The 12,403-nt window shown below is 35.4% G+C and overlaps 1 protein-coding gene across 5 annotated transcripts; it reads right to left on the reverse strand.

The window, feature by feature from the left end:
• Positions 1-5,484: 5,484 nt before the first annotated feature.
• Positions 5,485-8,165, reverse strand: LOC107821842 (protein-S-isoprenylcysteine O-methyltransferase A-like). Of its 5 annotated transcripts, none has more exons than XM_075246585.1 (3): positions 8,010-8,165; positions 6,759-6,843; positions 5,485-6,639 (listed from the first exon to the last, which is right to left on the reverse strand). In XM_075246585.1, exons 2-3 carry the CDS (start codon positions 6,838-6,840, stop codon positions 6,053-6,055), a joined length of 669 nt encoding a protein of 222 aa, XP_075102686.1. In that variant the 5' UTR covers positions 6,841-6,843; positions 8,010-8,165; the 3' UTR covers positions 5,485-6,052. The 5 variants fall into 5 exon arrangements, with proteins under 5 accessions (XP_075102686.1, XP_016503787.2, XP_075102687.1 ...); XM_016648301.2 differs by lacking the exon at positions 8,010-8,165 and adding an exon at positions 7,423-7,732; XM_075246586.1 differs by lacking the exon at positions 8,010-8,165 and adding an exon at positions 6,990-7,416.
• Positions 8,166-12,403: the final 4,238 nt, after the last annotated feature.

The following is a 12,403-nucleotide window of genomic DNA, read 5'->3' on the forward strand; positions in this document are numbered from 1 at the left end:
TTCTTTCTCAGGTAGTAGAATATAATATCAATATGCTGTATATAAAATTGAATAAATATCGTCAGTAAATGTTGAATACATGTACTTGTTTAACTGTGCATACATGTTAATACATACTGTTAAAAAGTACTGCAGTAATTAGTGTATACAGTTAAATACATACTGATGAATACATACTACATATAACAAATTGCTAGAAATAACATTGAGATAAAATATTATCATTGATTATAGTGCATATACCAAAATACATTGAATTCAATGAAAGCATAGAATATACTAACATACATTAAATACAGTATGTTAATGTATTTCTGTTAATATTGAATACATATGAATACATTGTGTTCAGATACATGAGTAACATGAATACATAATTTATATGAGAATAACAAAATAATGAAACACAAAGTATTGACAAACCATGTATAAAATATGAAATAAACTGAATGTACAAGTGTTATATCTTACATCGTCATTCCATAGTTGATCGTCAAATGAGAGAAGATAAAACCAATTTTTTGAAATGATTTCATGGACTCCAAAATCCAACGGTATATGTAGTGTTGACTTGTGTTTCTTGTAATAGTCTTCTTTATCCTTTCTACAAGGATTTGGAAAATAACATTATATTCATATAATAATTAATAAAACCCATACATTGTAGATCGATAAAAGTAACTCACTTTTGATCGTGTTTAGCCAGAAGATCATCATGAACCCATTTCTCAAATTCTTGAATGACTAACGTATGATGTGGCCCCGATATTAAATCATCTTCAAAGGGGTGTTTCTTGTCAAATATGGCAGTCAACTTTACTGAGGTACCTGTAGTTTATCGTCATCATTAATAGCTACATTTAATTATAGTTATCATGAGAAAATATATCAACACTATATAAAACATAGTTTTTGTATATGTATTTACTAACCGGCCGAGTCGAAGTTTGACTCATACGATGAAGAATATCATCGACTTGGACGTCGAGTCCTATGAGAGGGTAAAGGAGTTGAATCAACAACTTTTGCTGCTTGATGTATCACAATTCTAGTGTCTGAAATTTGACTTGGAAGGTACTCATCCGCCAGCTCAAATTGTGATACATGTATTTCTCTAGATACATCCTCGTCGGTTTCAGGTAGTATGACAAACGACACCTCCGATGGAGTAGGCCCTTCCTTTCTTACTTCACCACATACAAGATTAACCTCAGTAGATGCATCTAATGTGTCACCACATACAGGATTTACCTCATTAGCTTGTGGGGCTTCATCGGCAAGAATGTCGGTGTTCAGCTTCCTTTCCATAACCTTATAATACCCAATAGAATATATTAATATAGCACATATTTTACAGAATTGTATTTGTCAGATTAGTAAAAAACAAAGAATTTTTCATAATTTCATAGTAGGCGTATAGACTTGTATTCTATTAATGTATTTTCATGTATATGATTGTATTCTGAATAATGTATTTTGATGTATACTTGAATAAAATGAATAATAGTAAAGTTTGTTTTTACAATATATATCTATTCACAACATGAATACAGATATAACATTGTGTTTATATGTATATAACTGTATTATGAATCATGTATGTTGTTGCATACATAATTAAACTGAAGAATTATGAATGTTGTTTTGCAAAATGTATTTAGTAAATCATGAAAACACATTTAATACTGTATGCACATGTATATAAGTGTATTATGTAACATGTATTGATATACATATAATACTGTATTCACATGTATATAAGTGTATTCAGATTATATTTACATAAAACATATACAAACTTGCATATATACTAGAAAGGTTAAAAAATGTTAACCTCTGAATTATCCCCAACAGGTATATCATGTTGTGTTTGGCATTTGAAAGTATTATGCAAGTTGGAATCGGTTGACATTTGAATACCACCATCATATCTCCCAGTATATTTTTTCTTTAGTAAACCCTTTCTGTATTCTGATTGGCTTTTGCATTTTCAAAAAGCTTTTTAAAATTTTCGTTGATCAATGTTCGTAGAGAAGTGAACTCACCCATCACCTAATAAATACAAAAACAATTATAGATGGGTTAGAAACATATATGAAAGTTAATACATAAACGGTAAAGTTGAATATGTTTTAACAATACTTACATAATCCTTGAATGAGTTTAGATCCTGCCTTAAAGCATACAAATTATCAGATTTAGAATCTGCCGGCTTCTTAGAACTCAATATAATTTTCTTGAATTCAATCTTATCAGTAGGAGAAAACTTGGTTTGAGGTATTGCAAGCACATGTGGGATTGGACTATCTGCAATTGAGGGATCACTTAACTATTGTTTGCACTTTTTGTGGTGCGGTGATGAAGATGGACCAATGCTTGCATCATGTTTCTTCTTAGGCTGAAGAGGCGGTGTTGGACTAAAGTCATCAGAATCATCATCATTGTTGTCTGAAGGAATAAGACTTTTCTCTACATCAACGCCATCCGGAGGAACCTGAATAACAGCAAACTTTGTAGCGTTTGGTTGAATGTTGCTATATTTCATCTAAAAACAGTAACACACTCAATGTAAATCACACTTGTTGTATGATTACTAATGTAATATGCTTTATGTAAAAGGCCAATTTTCTTTATACATATATTGAGTTGTATTGTAAATCAAATTAATGGCATTGAATGAAATGTGTAGCTGTAAACTGTATTATATTCTAATGTATTACAGGAAAACAGGAAAACAGTGACATTGTTGTATGATGTATGCAGTTGTATTTAATTTTTAATTTCAATACCGTGTTATGTATTCAACTATTCAGTTTACAAATGAAAACAGGGACATAGATGTATTATGAATACAACTGTATTTAATTTTTAGTTTCAACACTGTATTATGTATTCTACTGTATTCGATTTAATTATGAAAACAGGGGCATTGATGAATGATATATGCAACTGTATTTGATTAAAAATTCCAAAACTGTTTTTACTAATAGAAATATATGTTGACTAAAATACCAGTCAATTAAATAATAGCAACTTACCACGTTTCCTTGATAGTTGAACATGATGTTCATCAAGTAAGCATAAGTTGGCTGGTTGATTGTAGATTTCTAATTGAGTATTCTGGGCATCCGGTTATTAACTCGAAGTGCAATTTTGGGGTCAACCTTTGAACAACACTCATAAAACCATACTTGCATAGCAAGAGGCATCCCAGCCATCCGGTAGTACTTCTTCTGAGAATCTATCTTCTTGCTAATAAATCTGATAAGGGCCTGGAATGCATCCTTACCCCATGGATAATCAGAATATCTCCCGCTCTCGACCAAGTCAAAATATAGTATTGGGATGGTTGTGCAGTTCTTCTCGGAGGATAATATGAAAGTATGTATGAAATACAACAAAGCTATCTTAATAGCATCCCCATCTTTATCATAACCCAATTCTTGTCATCAAAGCACTTCACTAAATCTTTCTTCTTGACATTCTTTGCACTGCCAAAGTATGTATCCACAATCCTGTTAGGCTTCTTTGTGTTAAACTGAAAATCTTCAACGTCACTAACACAATTGAGACAAGTAACTACCGCAAACTCCCTGATTGAGAAGCATAATTTTGTACCATTCACATATATTGAAAATGAATCATCATGGCTTTCTTCCAGTTGCAGAACCATGAAGCACCTGAACAATTGATGTTGAACCTCATAGTGCTTCATATCGAGGAAACTTCCAAAACAAGTATTACAAAATAATTTGTACTGCTCTGGCGTAAGCTTCTCTTTGAGGTCGGAGACTATGTCTGTGTTAGTGTAGGAACTGATATGTGTTGATACAATAGGCGGGTGTTTAACAAAGAGTTTCATTTCTTGCATACAACAAAAATTTTAAAAGATAAAATAAATGATTGAAAATATAGATGAATACATATATTTGGAATGCATAACTCATTCATGATTTACAAACATAATGTATTGATAATTACTACAAAAAATGAGAGATATGACAATGACTGTTGTTCTAAATACAGCAGAAGTTGGCTTGAGAATGATGATGAGAACACTTAGTTGGAATACATCACTAAAGCTAGAACACCATACATCTAAATACATTTAAATACAACAGTGAAAGTCACTGTAATAAGTATTTATCAGTGTTGGCACTATTGAATACATATAAATACATCAAAATACAAAGAAGAGAAAAACAGTGTATATGGTAATAATCACTGTATGCAAACTAAAATATATATAAATACATCTATGGTTACCTTTTCGCTTAGTGTTTCCGAGTTGATTCCTGTATCGACCTCTTTTCCCTTAACCCCTGAATCGTCATCCATAAGTTTTTTTCTCTTTACCGCATCATGAAGTGTTGATTCTTTCGAACATTTCTGAAATTAGGCTTGTTTCGATGTGTCATTGCGTATTTTCGTTCTCTTTTCCGCAACTGTATTTGCTGCTGAACCTGCAAATACATGTTCCGCTTGAGTGATTTGCAAATCGAAAGATGGCCCTTCGAAATTGAGTGCTTTGGTTGGTATACCTCGAGTAACCCTCTTGTAAGGAGTTGAATCAGCCATTGGAGAAGAAATTTCGAGTTTTCTGGTGAAAGCATAACAATGGTGATTATTTCTAAAAAACAATAGTAAAGAGATACAGAAGAATACAAGTGCCAGCGAAAATCTAACAAGTTTAACACTTACCACAACTTTTTGGAGCAATCAATTTTGAAAATTGAGAGAGAGAATGGAGATAAATCAGTTAATAATGGTGGTTGTATTCGTGGGGAAGATACTGGGTTGGGAGAGAGATAGTGGAAAGAGATCGTGGGCTTAGCAAAGTTGTATACTATATGGTGTTAGTGTTAGAGAAAGAATAGATAGAAAGTAGGAGAGAAAAATATTACACAGCGTATTTAATGGCTTAACGGTAAGAAGTGACCATAAATACATAATTTGCTATAAAACCTAAAAGGTAGCTATAGAAAATAATTTTTTAAAAAGGTATTTATTTATAATAAATAATGTGTAAAGGTTTGGTAAAATTTCCAAAATAAAATAAACAACGCCTTTGTTCTAAAGTGACATGTTTTGGGCCTTCTTTTTAATAATAACTAAAGCAACAGATAAAAAGGTCCCTGGGCAGTATTTGACAGTCGATAAAACTTATATTTATGTACTTACTATTTTTCTCATAATTATATGTTTTTGGTGCATGTCCTTCCTTCCCTGAAACGAGCGTATAAATGTGTTGCAAACACCCGGTGCTATTCTTCCTGGCCAAACTTCTAAAGAAACAATAACTACAATTTTTTTAGTAGATTGAAGATTGAATATGGCCCATGTTTCTGAAAATCTACTAGTGTCGCATAAACTAACAATTAACCAAAACTCACTCAAAGATAGACCAACTGTTCCTCATAAAGCCAAACAAATCATTTGGGGTTTGGGGTGGGGCGTTAAAATATGGCCAAAGGAAGGCTTGAATAAAAGGCAACAGAAAGAAATCAACCATAATTGAGATGAGGTGAAATGGTCAAATCAAAGAAAATGTTACAAGACCTTTCTCCTTAACAGTATGATAAAAAGCTGCAACCATCAGCCATGCCAAATACATAATATAGATAACTTACAGCTCCCCATAAGAACTAGCAAAGTTATCTCACGCGTTGGATCATAACTTCTCTATAAGCCTCCTGTCAATTATATCAAAGACCAAGAACAACATATTGAGTAAAGGTTAGGAACACCTAGCTACCTAACAATAACACGATACAATGAAAACATGATGATCCAAATAAGATAAAGCACTCCACAAAGGTTAACAGAAGCATCACTTCGAAAGTGGTATCAAAGAGGATTTCTCCGGCAAACTTCACATTATGAGAACCGTAAGAGTGTCTAAGAGAGTAAAATTCCTAGACTACACCCTAAGAAGCCGCAGTTGGTATTGAATTTAGAAGATTATCTGAGCACCGACGATCAGAAGAGGAAACCACAATAAACAAGGATGCTGGGCATATATATAGTGGCCTCAAGATGTTTTGTTGAATAATCACCTCACAAATGGAATACCAGAAGGAACTTTTCTCATATAATCCTCGTAGTCAGAACCAAAAAACTGCTTTAGGAAGAATTCCTCATAAGGTATCCTCCCCGAGAAGAATTTCCACACAACAACTGCAAATGCAATGGTTGATATTGGATTACAAAGCATTATTTGAGTACCGATAGACCAGATGAAGAAACCATTATAACCAGGGTGCCGGACATATCTATAGATCCCATGTGTAACCAACTGATGTTTTTCTTCGTGATAAACCTTTATTAGATGAGTGAAGGCTACGCCTGCAGTCACAATTGCCAGCTTCCTTATGATTTCTCCAAGAACAACCAATGCAAGGCCAAAATTACTTATCCACCAATATTCCTTTAAGCCAGGAAAGAAATAGAGTTCAATAAGGTACTCTATCAAGGAGCAAACCATTGCCACTAGATAATGTTTGCTTATCAAAAGCGACTTAAGAGTTACGCTTGACTTCCCATGAATGAAAAGTGCCAGAATGTACTCGGAAACATGGAAGAATAATATTGAAATCAACATTTGCGATAATTGTCTGCATGCTGTATATCCAAAAAGTTCTGCCATTTCACACCAATAAGTCAAACAAACTTCTCGTCGAAATACAAAGAATATTTCAATCTGAGTCACCAAAGGCTAGAATGCATGAAACCATATGTTGCAAATTTCAACTCCACACCTGAAAATATTGATGAGCTCTGTACAATTAGCACCACAAAATGAGCTTCAGAACCAATGAGAATATCCTTTAAGAATGACATTTCCTGCAAATTTATGTGGGCACCATTAACGAACAAAGACATCAAAGGGGATAACAGAACTTAGATTCTATACGTGCATTATACATAAGCTCATTCTTGGGTTGTCTCCAATATCCGCTTACACAATCTACTACTCTACAGAGGCTTACATATCATAGTGATCCCTTAGCTCTCACAATTTCTCTTCAAACGCCATCAAGGGGATTTAGCTCTCGCTAATAATCAATCAATCAACATACCACGCCTCTAAACTAGTCAGGGCCCACTAAATGAATGATCCGTAACCATTCCGCTTCATTTGGGCGCATTTTCACTCTGGCAATAAATAACTAGTCTTTTAATGCTCTATTCGTTAATAATCATGAGAAATAACTAGTCATTATAGATTAACTATACGTTCTCTAACGAACTAATATCAACTAAAGGGCTGTATTGGAGACTAACTGAGATAAGGCAACTTAACAAAAAAGTTATACTAGAAATTAAAATTTATTGTTTGAATAATCAGAATGGCTCGAAAATTGAGTTTTATCATGAATCTCATAGGGGATGGCCTAGTGGTTGCGGCATGTGATTAACAACCTGCAGATCCCAAGTTCGATCTCAGCTGCAACACTAGACAAAACATGTACTTGTGTGCTCTGTGCTGGATAGCAACCCCACGGATTAGTCGAGGTTCACGCAAGTTGGTCCAAACACCATCGATATAAAAAAAAGAAATAAAAGGTTAATTTCATAGTGATAATTGAAAACTCACAATCACACCTCGACTATTAAATACCGGATACCCGCTGCCTCCCACCAAAACAGGTATCGGTTGACGCTGCCCACCAAGACATGAGGGCAGATGGGAAAAAATCAGCTAGTGCTTTTTGCCTCTTTTCTTCCTCCCCCAACCCCCCACCCCACCCCCCTTTTTCTTTGAGAAAAAAGTTTCAGAAAACTGATTAGTAGGTACAAGATCATAACTTTGGAGCCATTATCACATATAAAAGCAAATAAACTTGCAAATTAACATGTAAAAATTAACAAATATAGGAAAAATCGGAGCTGAGCTTATAGAAGCAAAGTACATATAAATACTCTTAAGGAAAAGATCTAATTGGCATTTTACCAACAATAATCATTTGTAAAAAAGAAAGTGGAGATTGAGGGGGGAAAGAACGAACCTACAAATCGGTTTCGCCGGAGAGAGAGATCGGAGTTTCTAATTCGGATGGCCCAAGAGGAAATACACCGGGGATTTGAAGTGGGCTCCTAATTTGGACTAGGTTGCGGGGGCAAGAGCACAGATAGCCGATTTTGGGACTCCTTTTAAGGTATAGCCAATGTTTTATAATTCTTTGCAAGTTTAGTCACTTTGAAAGCAATTTCCGACATATGCATCTGAAAGGGGAAAGTGAAAAGCGCAAAACAGTGTGGAGTGATATTTCTTTTTCTCGTAGATAGGTATAATCATGGAAATTAAGCGCTAATTTTGTTTTTCTTCTGTCTAATGAAATTTAATATTTGGAAATAGCAAGATTTATTTAAAGAAGAATAGGTTTTTCTATTCAATATACCAACAATAAGTCATGTGATGAAATGATAGAATATAAATATCGAATAGTTTCTAGATGTAAAAACACACATATAAAAACTTTATATTAATAGATAAAAAGGTATTATCACTGTTCTATTTTATATGAAATTATTCTTTTTAGTAAATCTAAAAAAGAATAATAGATTTATATATTTGAAATTAATTTAATTTTAAATTTCTTATTTTGTCTTTCATGAGAATTTTTCATAGTCACAAATATTATGGCATGCTTAATACCATAAGTTCCAATAGTCTTAATGTATACGAGTAAAACCGGGCTATTGATACACCCCGGTCTTCGCCAAAATAAGTCAAGCTCGAGACATGATGATAGGGGACCGAAATCGAGACAAAAGTCTCATCGAGTCAGAATCCGGGGGTATGACGCCCGCCCTCGAGAATATCGGGGTCATGGTTCGGAATCGGTCTTAGCCTTGAACGACTTCAAAGAATATTATCAGGCAATCGAGCACGACCAATGGAAGGCCGTAATATCCGTGACCGGCCGGATATCACGTCGGGGATCTCGGCATGTATTGGTGAAGAACCGGCAATCAGTTAATCGGAGGATTTTTATACCTTTTATAGAGTTGTACCTAGAGTAGAATTCCCCTACTATATAAAGGAGGTCTGATAATTCATTAAACGCATTCTAACACGCATTCCAAAGCAATATATTTTTATTTTCTCTGTTATTAACTCTTTCTCTTATTCATCAGTGCTGACCATAGTGAGCCCAAATCGAGAGTAAATATTTCAATAAGGCTAGAACTATCCTCCTCGTGTGGTTTGAATATATTTTATCTTTGTTTGTTCAATTTGACCTTTTTTTTTTCTTTTTTTTTTTGCCTAAGGGCTAATATATAAATAAAATCCCAAAAATGGGTCCAATGCTTACAAGCTGTCCAAACCAAAAATCAAAATAGAAGTTGCATGAAACTACTAGCTATTTAAAAAGATAGAAAAGCTAAAATCTAATGAACGAACTATTACAACATGATAAGTTGAATGCTTCCTTCTCCTATTAGTGTATGTGAATCCAATTGTCATTGGCAAATACCAAGCAGCACCTATCAAGCTCTCACCAGGCGCCAGGGTATATTGTCCATAGTCTAAAATGAATTCCAAACATCTCCACCGCAGAGTTGAAGTCCGCATCGTCCTCCAAGTATCGCTACTATATGATCTCCATATGCAGTGGATTGATTTTGTTCAGGTATTAATCATGTGCCTATCGCTTTGTATCAAATTAATTCGTGTATCCTCAAAACCACTTATAAATTTAATTGTTATCCGATTTTGAGGGTAAACAATCTGGCACCCACCGTGTGGCTAAGGATAATAGTGGCAATTTGATACAAATTTTCATAACACACCCTACTTCACACTTGTTTTTTGAAGTGTCTTTGATTTCAGGTCTGCGTTGAGAATGCCGAACTCCCAATCTACCCCTCTAAACACGGATGCTGAGTCTAGCCACCATGGCGAGAATAACAATATAGCGCCTGATAACGGGGTGCCCCTTGCCGATCCCAACGGAATCTCGGTCACGGACCCGATCGACGCCAGCTCACATGTGGCCATCAACACGAATTTTTCCACCGATCCTGAGAATAGCGTCCGCAGGGGAGTCCGGTCAGTAGCCCAAAATGCTCGTGACGGTGAGGGAGATGGTATCAACTTATGGGTGATCTTCAAAATGCTGCAAGCTCAGCAGGCAGCGATAGCCCAGCTGCAAAACCAAAGTCGCGCTCCTAGTGGGGTCGAGCCCGGATCATCCCGGGAGAGCACTCGTAGAAATGAACTAGCCGCAAATAGGCCAAATGAAGCTGAACCCGGGACCAACCTCGAGATAATAAAGATGATCGAGGAATTGAAAAGGCGTGTGGAAACAAGAGAAAAGAAAACCGAAGCAATGACAAAAAGGTGGAAACCTATAATTCTAGGGTCGATCAGATCCCAGGAGCACCGCCTATATTAAAGGGCCTGGATTCCAAGAAGTTCGTTCAAAAACCTTTCCCTCCGAGCGCAGCTCCGAAGCAAATCCCTAAGAAGTTCTGTATGCCTGAAATTCCTAAGTACAACGGGACAACTGACCCAAATGAACATGTGACCTCATATACGTGTGCCATTTTGATGACGCTAAATTGTTCGTGATGACGCCAAATGTGACCTAAATACGTAAAATTGTTCCACGGCAATGGCACCGATTTTGATGACGTCCAAATTCACTACTAAAAAGTAAATGAACACTGTCGCATGTAATATAATTTACCCAACTATGAGCCGGGGTCGAATCCCACAGAGAACAATATGTAGGCGATTAGGAATGTAAGAGAATTATCACTTATTGTGCAATGCCAAACACTTAGAATTGATTTGAGAAAATATTTATATCTAAATGCGAAAATGTAAAGTAACCTAGAAAGCAAGTAAAATGATCAATGGCTACAAGCATGGATGCATCGAGAATTACACTCAAGTAACAATCCAATATATTTCACAATTTTATAAATATGAGCAAATTTATTATTTATTAGCCTCGGATAATAATTCTATATTAGCTTCTCTCGAAGACTAACAAGACTTCCTAATTGAATTGTTCCTAAAATAATTAAGAGATTAAGCACACCTGAATATAGCTACAAGTAGTCCATTCCTATCCCTAGGTAGAATCTATAAAGTGATGGTTAATGCCTCAAGTTCTTGTTAATTAATCTTTCACATCCCCGAACTATTTTTTCCAAAATTAATCCGAAGTAAATGGATGAGTCCTAGGGTTAGTTAATCCCTTTGGAAACATTCAAGAATAAAAATAATTAATGAAACAATAACTCACTTCATAATAAATAAAAATCATTCAATACATAAGCACAACAAGGTATTTAATCCACACTTTAAATGTGAATATTCTCATAAACAAGATTCAAGTGTTGGAAAAAATACTACACACTTAAATATTCAATACAAAGCAAGAAAATGAAGAAATGAGCATAAATGAGTAAGAAGTTCTCACTAAAAGCTTCAAATCTTCAAGACCCAAGTGTGTGTGCAAGAACCCTACTCCAAAACTTATCTTCTCTAATCTAAGAACTGAAAAATAAGCCAAAGATCTGCCAAAGATTAGCTAGGTCGTGTATTTGTGGGTTTGGAGTTGAGAAAATATGAAATGTCACTACTGCCCAGGTCTGAAGCCCGTTGACCGCACCTACGGAAGGATCCTTGCAGGTGCGGCTCCGCAAATACGGGCCTTCAATCGCAGATGCGCAAACTCAGTAGATTGCCTACTCCGCAGATGCGGACATTTTTGGCGCAAATGCGACTCCGCAGATACGGATACATCATCGCAGATGCGAGCCTATGTGGAATTCCCTTCTCCGAAGATACAGACCAAATAGTCACACCAGCGACTCCGCAGGTGCGGATTCTTGCCGCAGATGCGATCCCAGTGAAAGAAGCTTAACTCCGCAGATGCGGCCTTTCACCTCGCAGATGCGAGGTCGCATCTGCGGACAGTGTTCCGCAGATGCGGAATCACTGAAGGATTTTGCACTTTTGTACTCTTTTTGCTCAATTCCACTTCAATTAAATTCAACTCTCTACATGGCATCATTTACCTGAAAATCTAGCAATACACACCATAAACAACCTCATATTATAATTAAAGGATACAAAATTTAAATAAAAGAGACTAAAATAAGTGGTGAAATCACCACTCATCAACATCCCCAACTTAAAGTTTTTACTTGTCCTCAAGCAAATCAAAACTAACAATTCAATGAGGTTCTACCATTTAAAGTACAAGTGGCATTGTTATCATACACAAATCATATTCTCCAATTAAGCACCATACTTATGAATTTGGTTGGTACTAATAATTAGGCTTAAGCATGTGAATCTCAACAAAATAACTTAATAATATGAAGTGAGGACACTGCAATGTTTTTAGTTGGGGGGTGGCTTTAGAGAGTATACTTTATT

The sequence above is a fragment of the Nicotiana tabacum genome, chromosome 23, assembly GCF_000715075.1.
Source record: "Nicotiana tabacum cultivar K326 chromosome 23, ASM71507v2, whole genome shotgun sequence".
NCBI classification, from domain to species: domain Eukaryota; kingdom Viridiplantae; phylum Streptophyta; class Magnoliopsida; order Solanales; family Solanaceae; genus Nicotiana; species Nicotiana tabacum.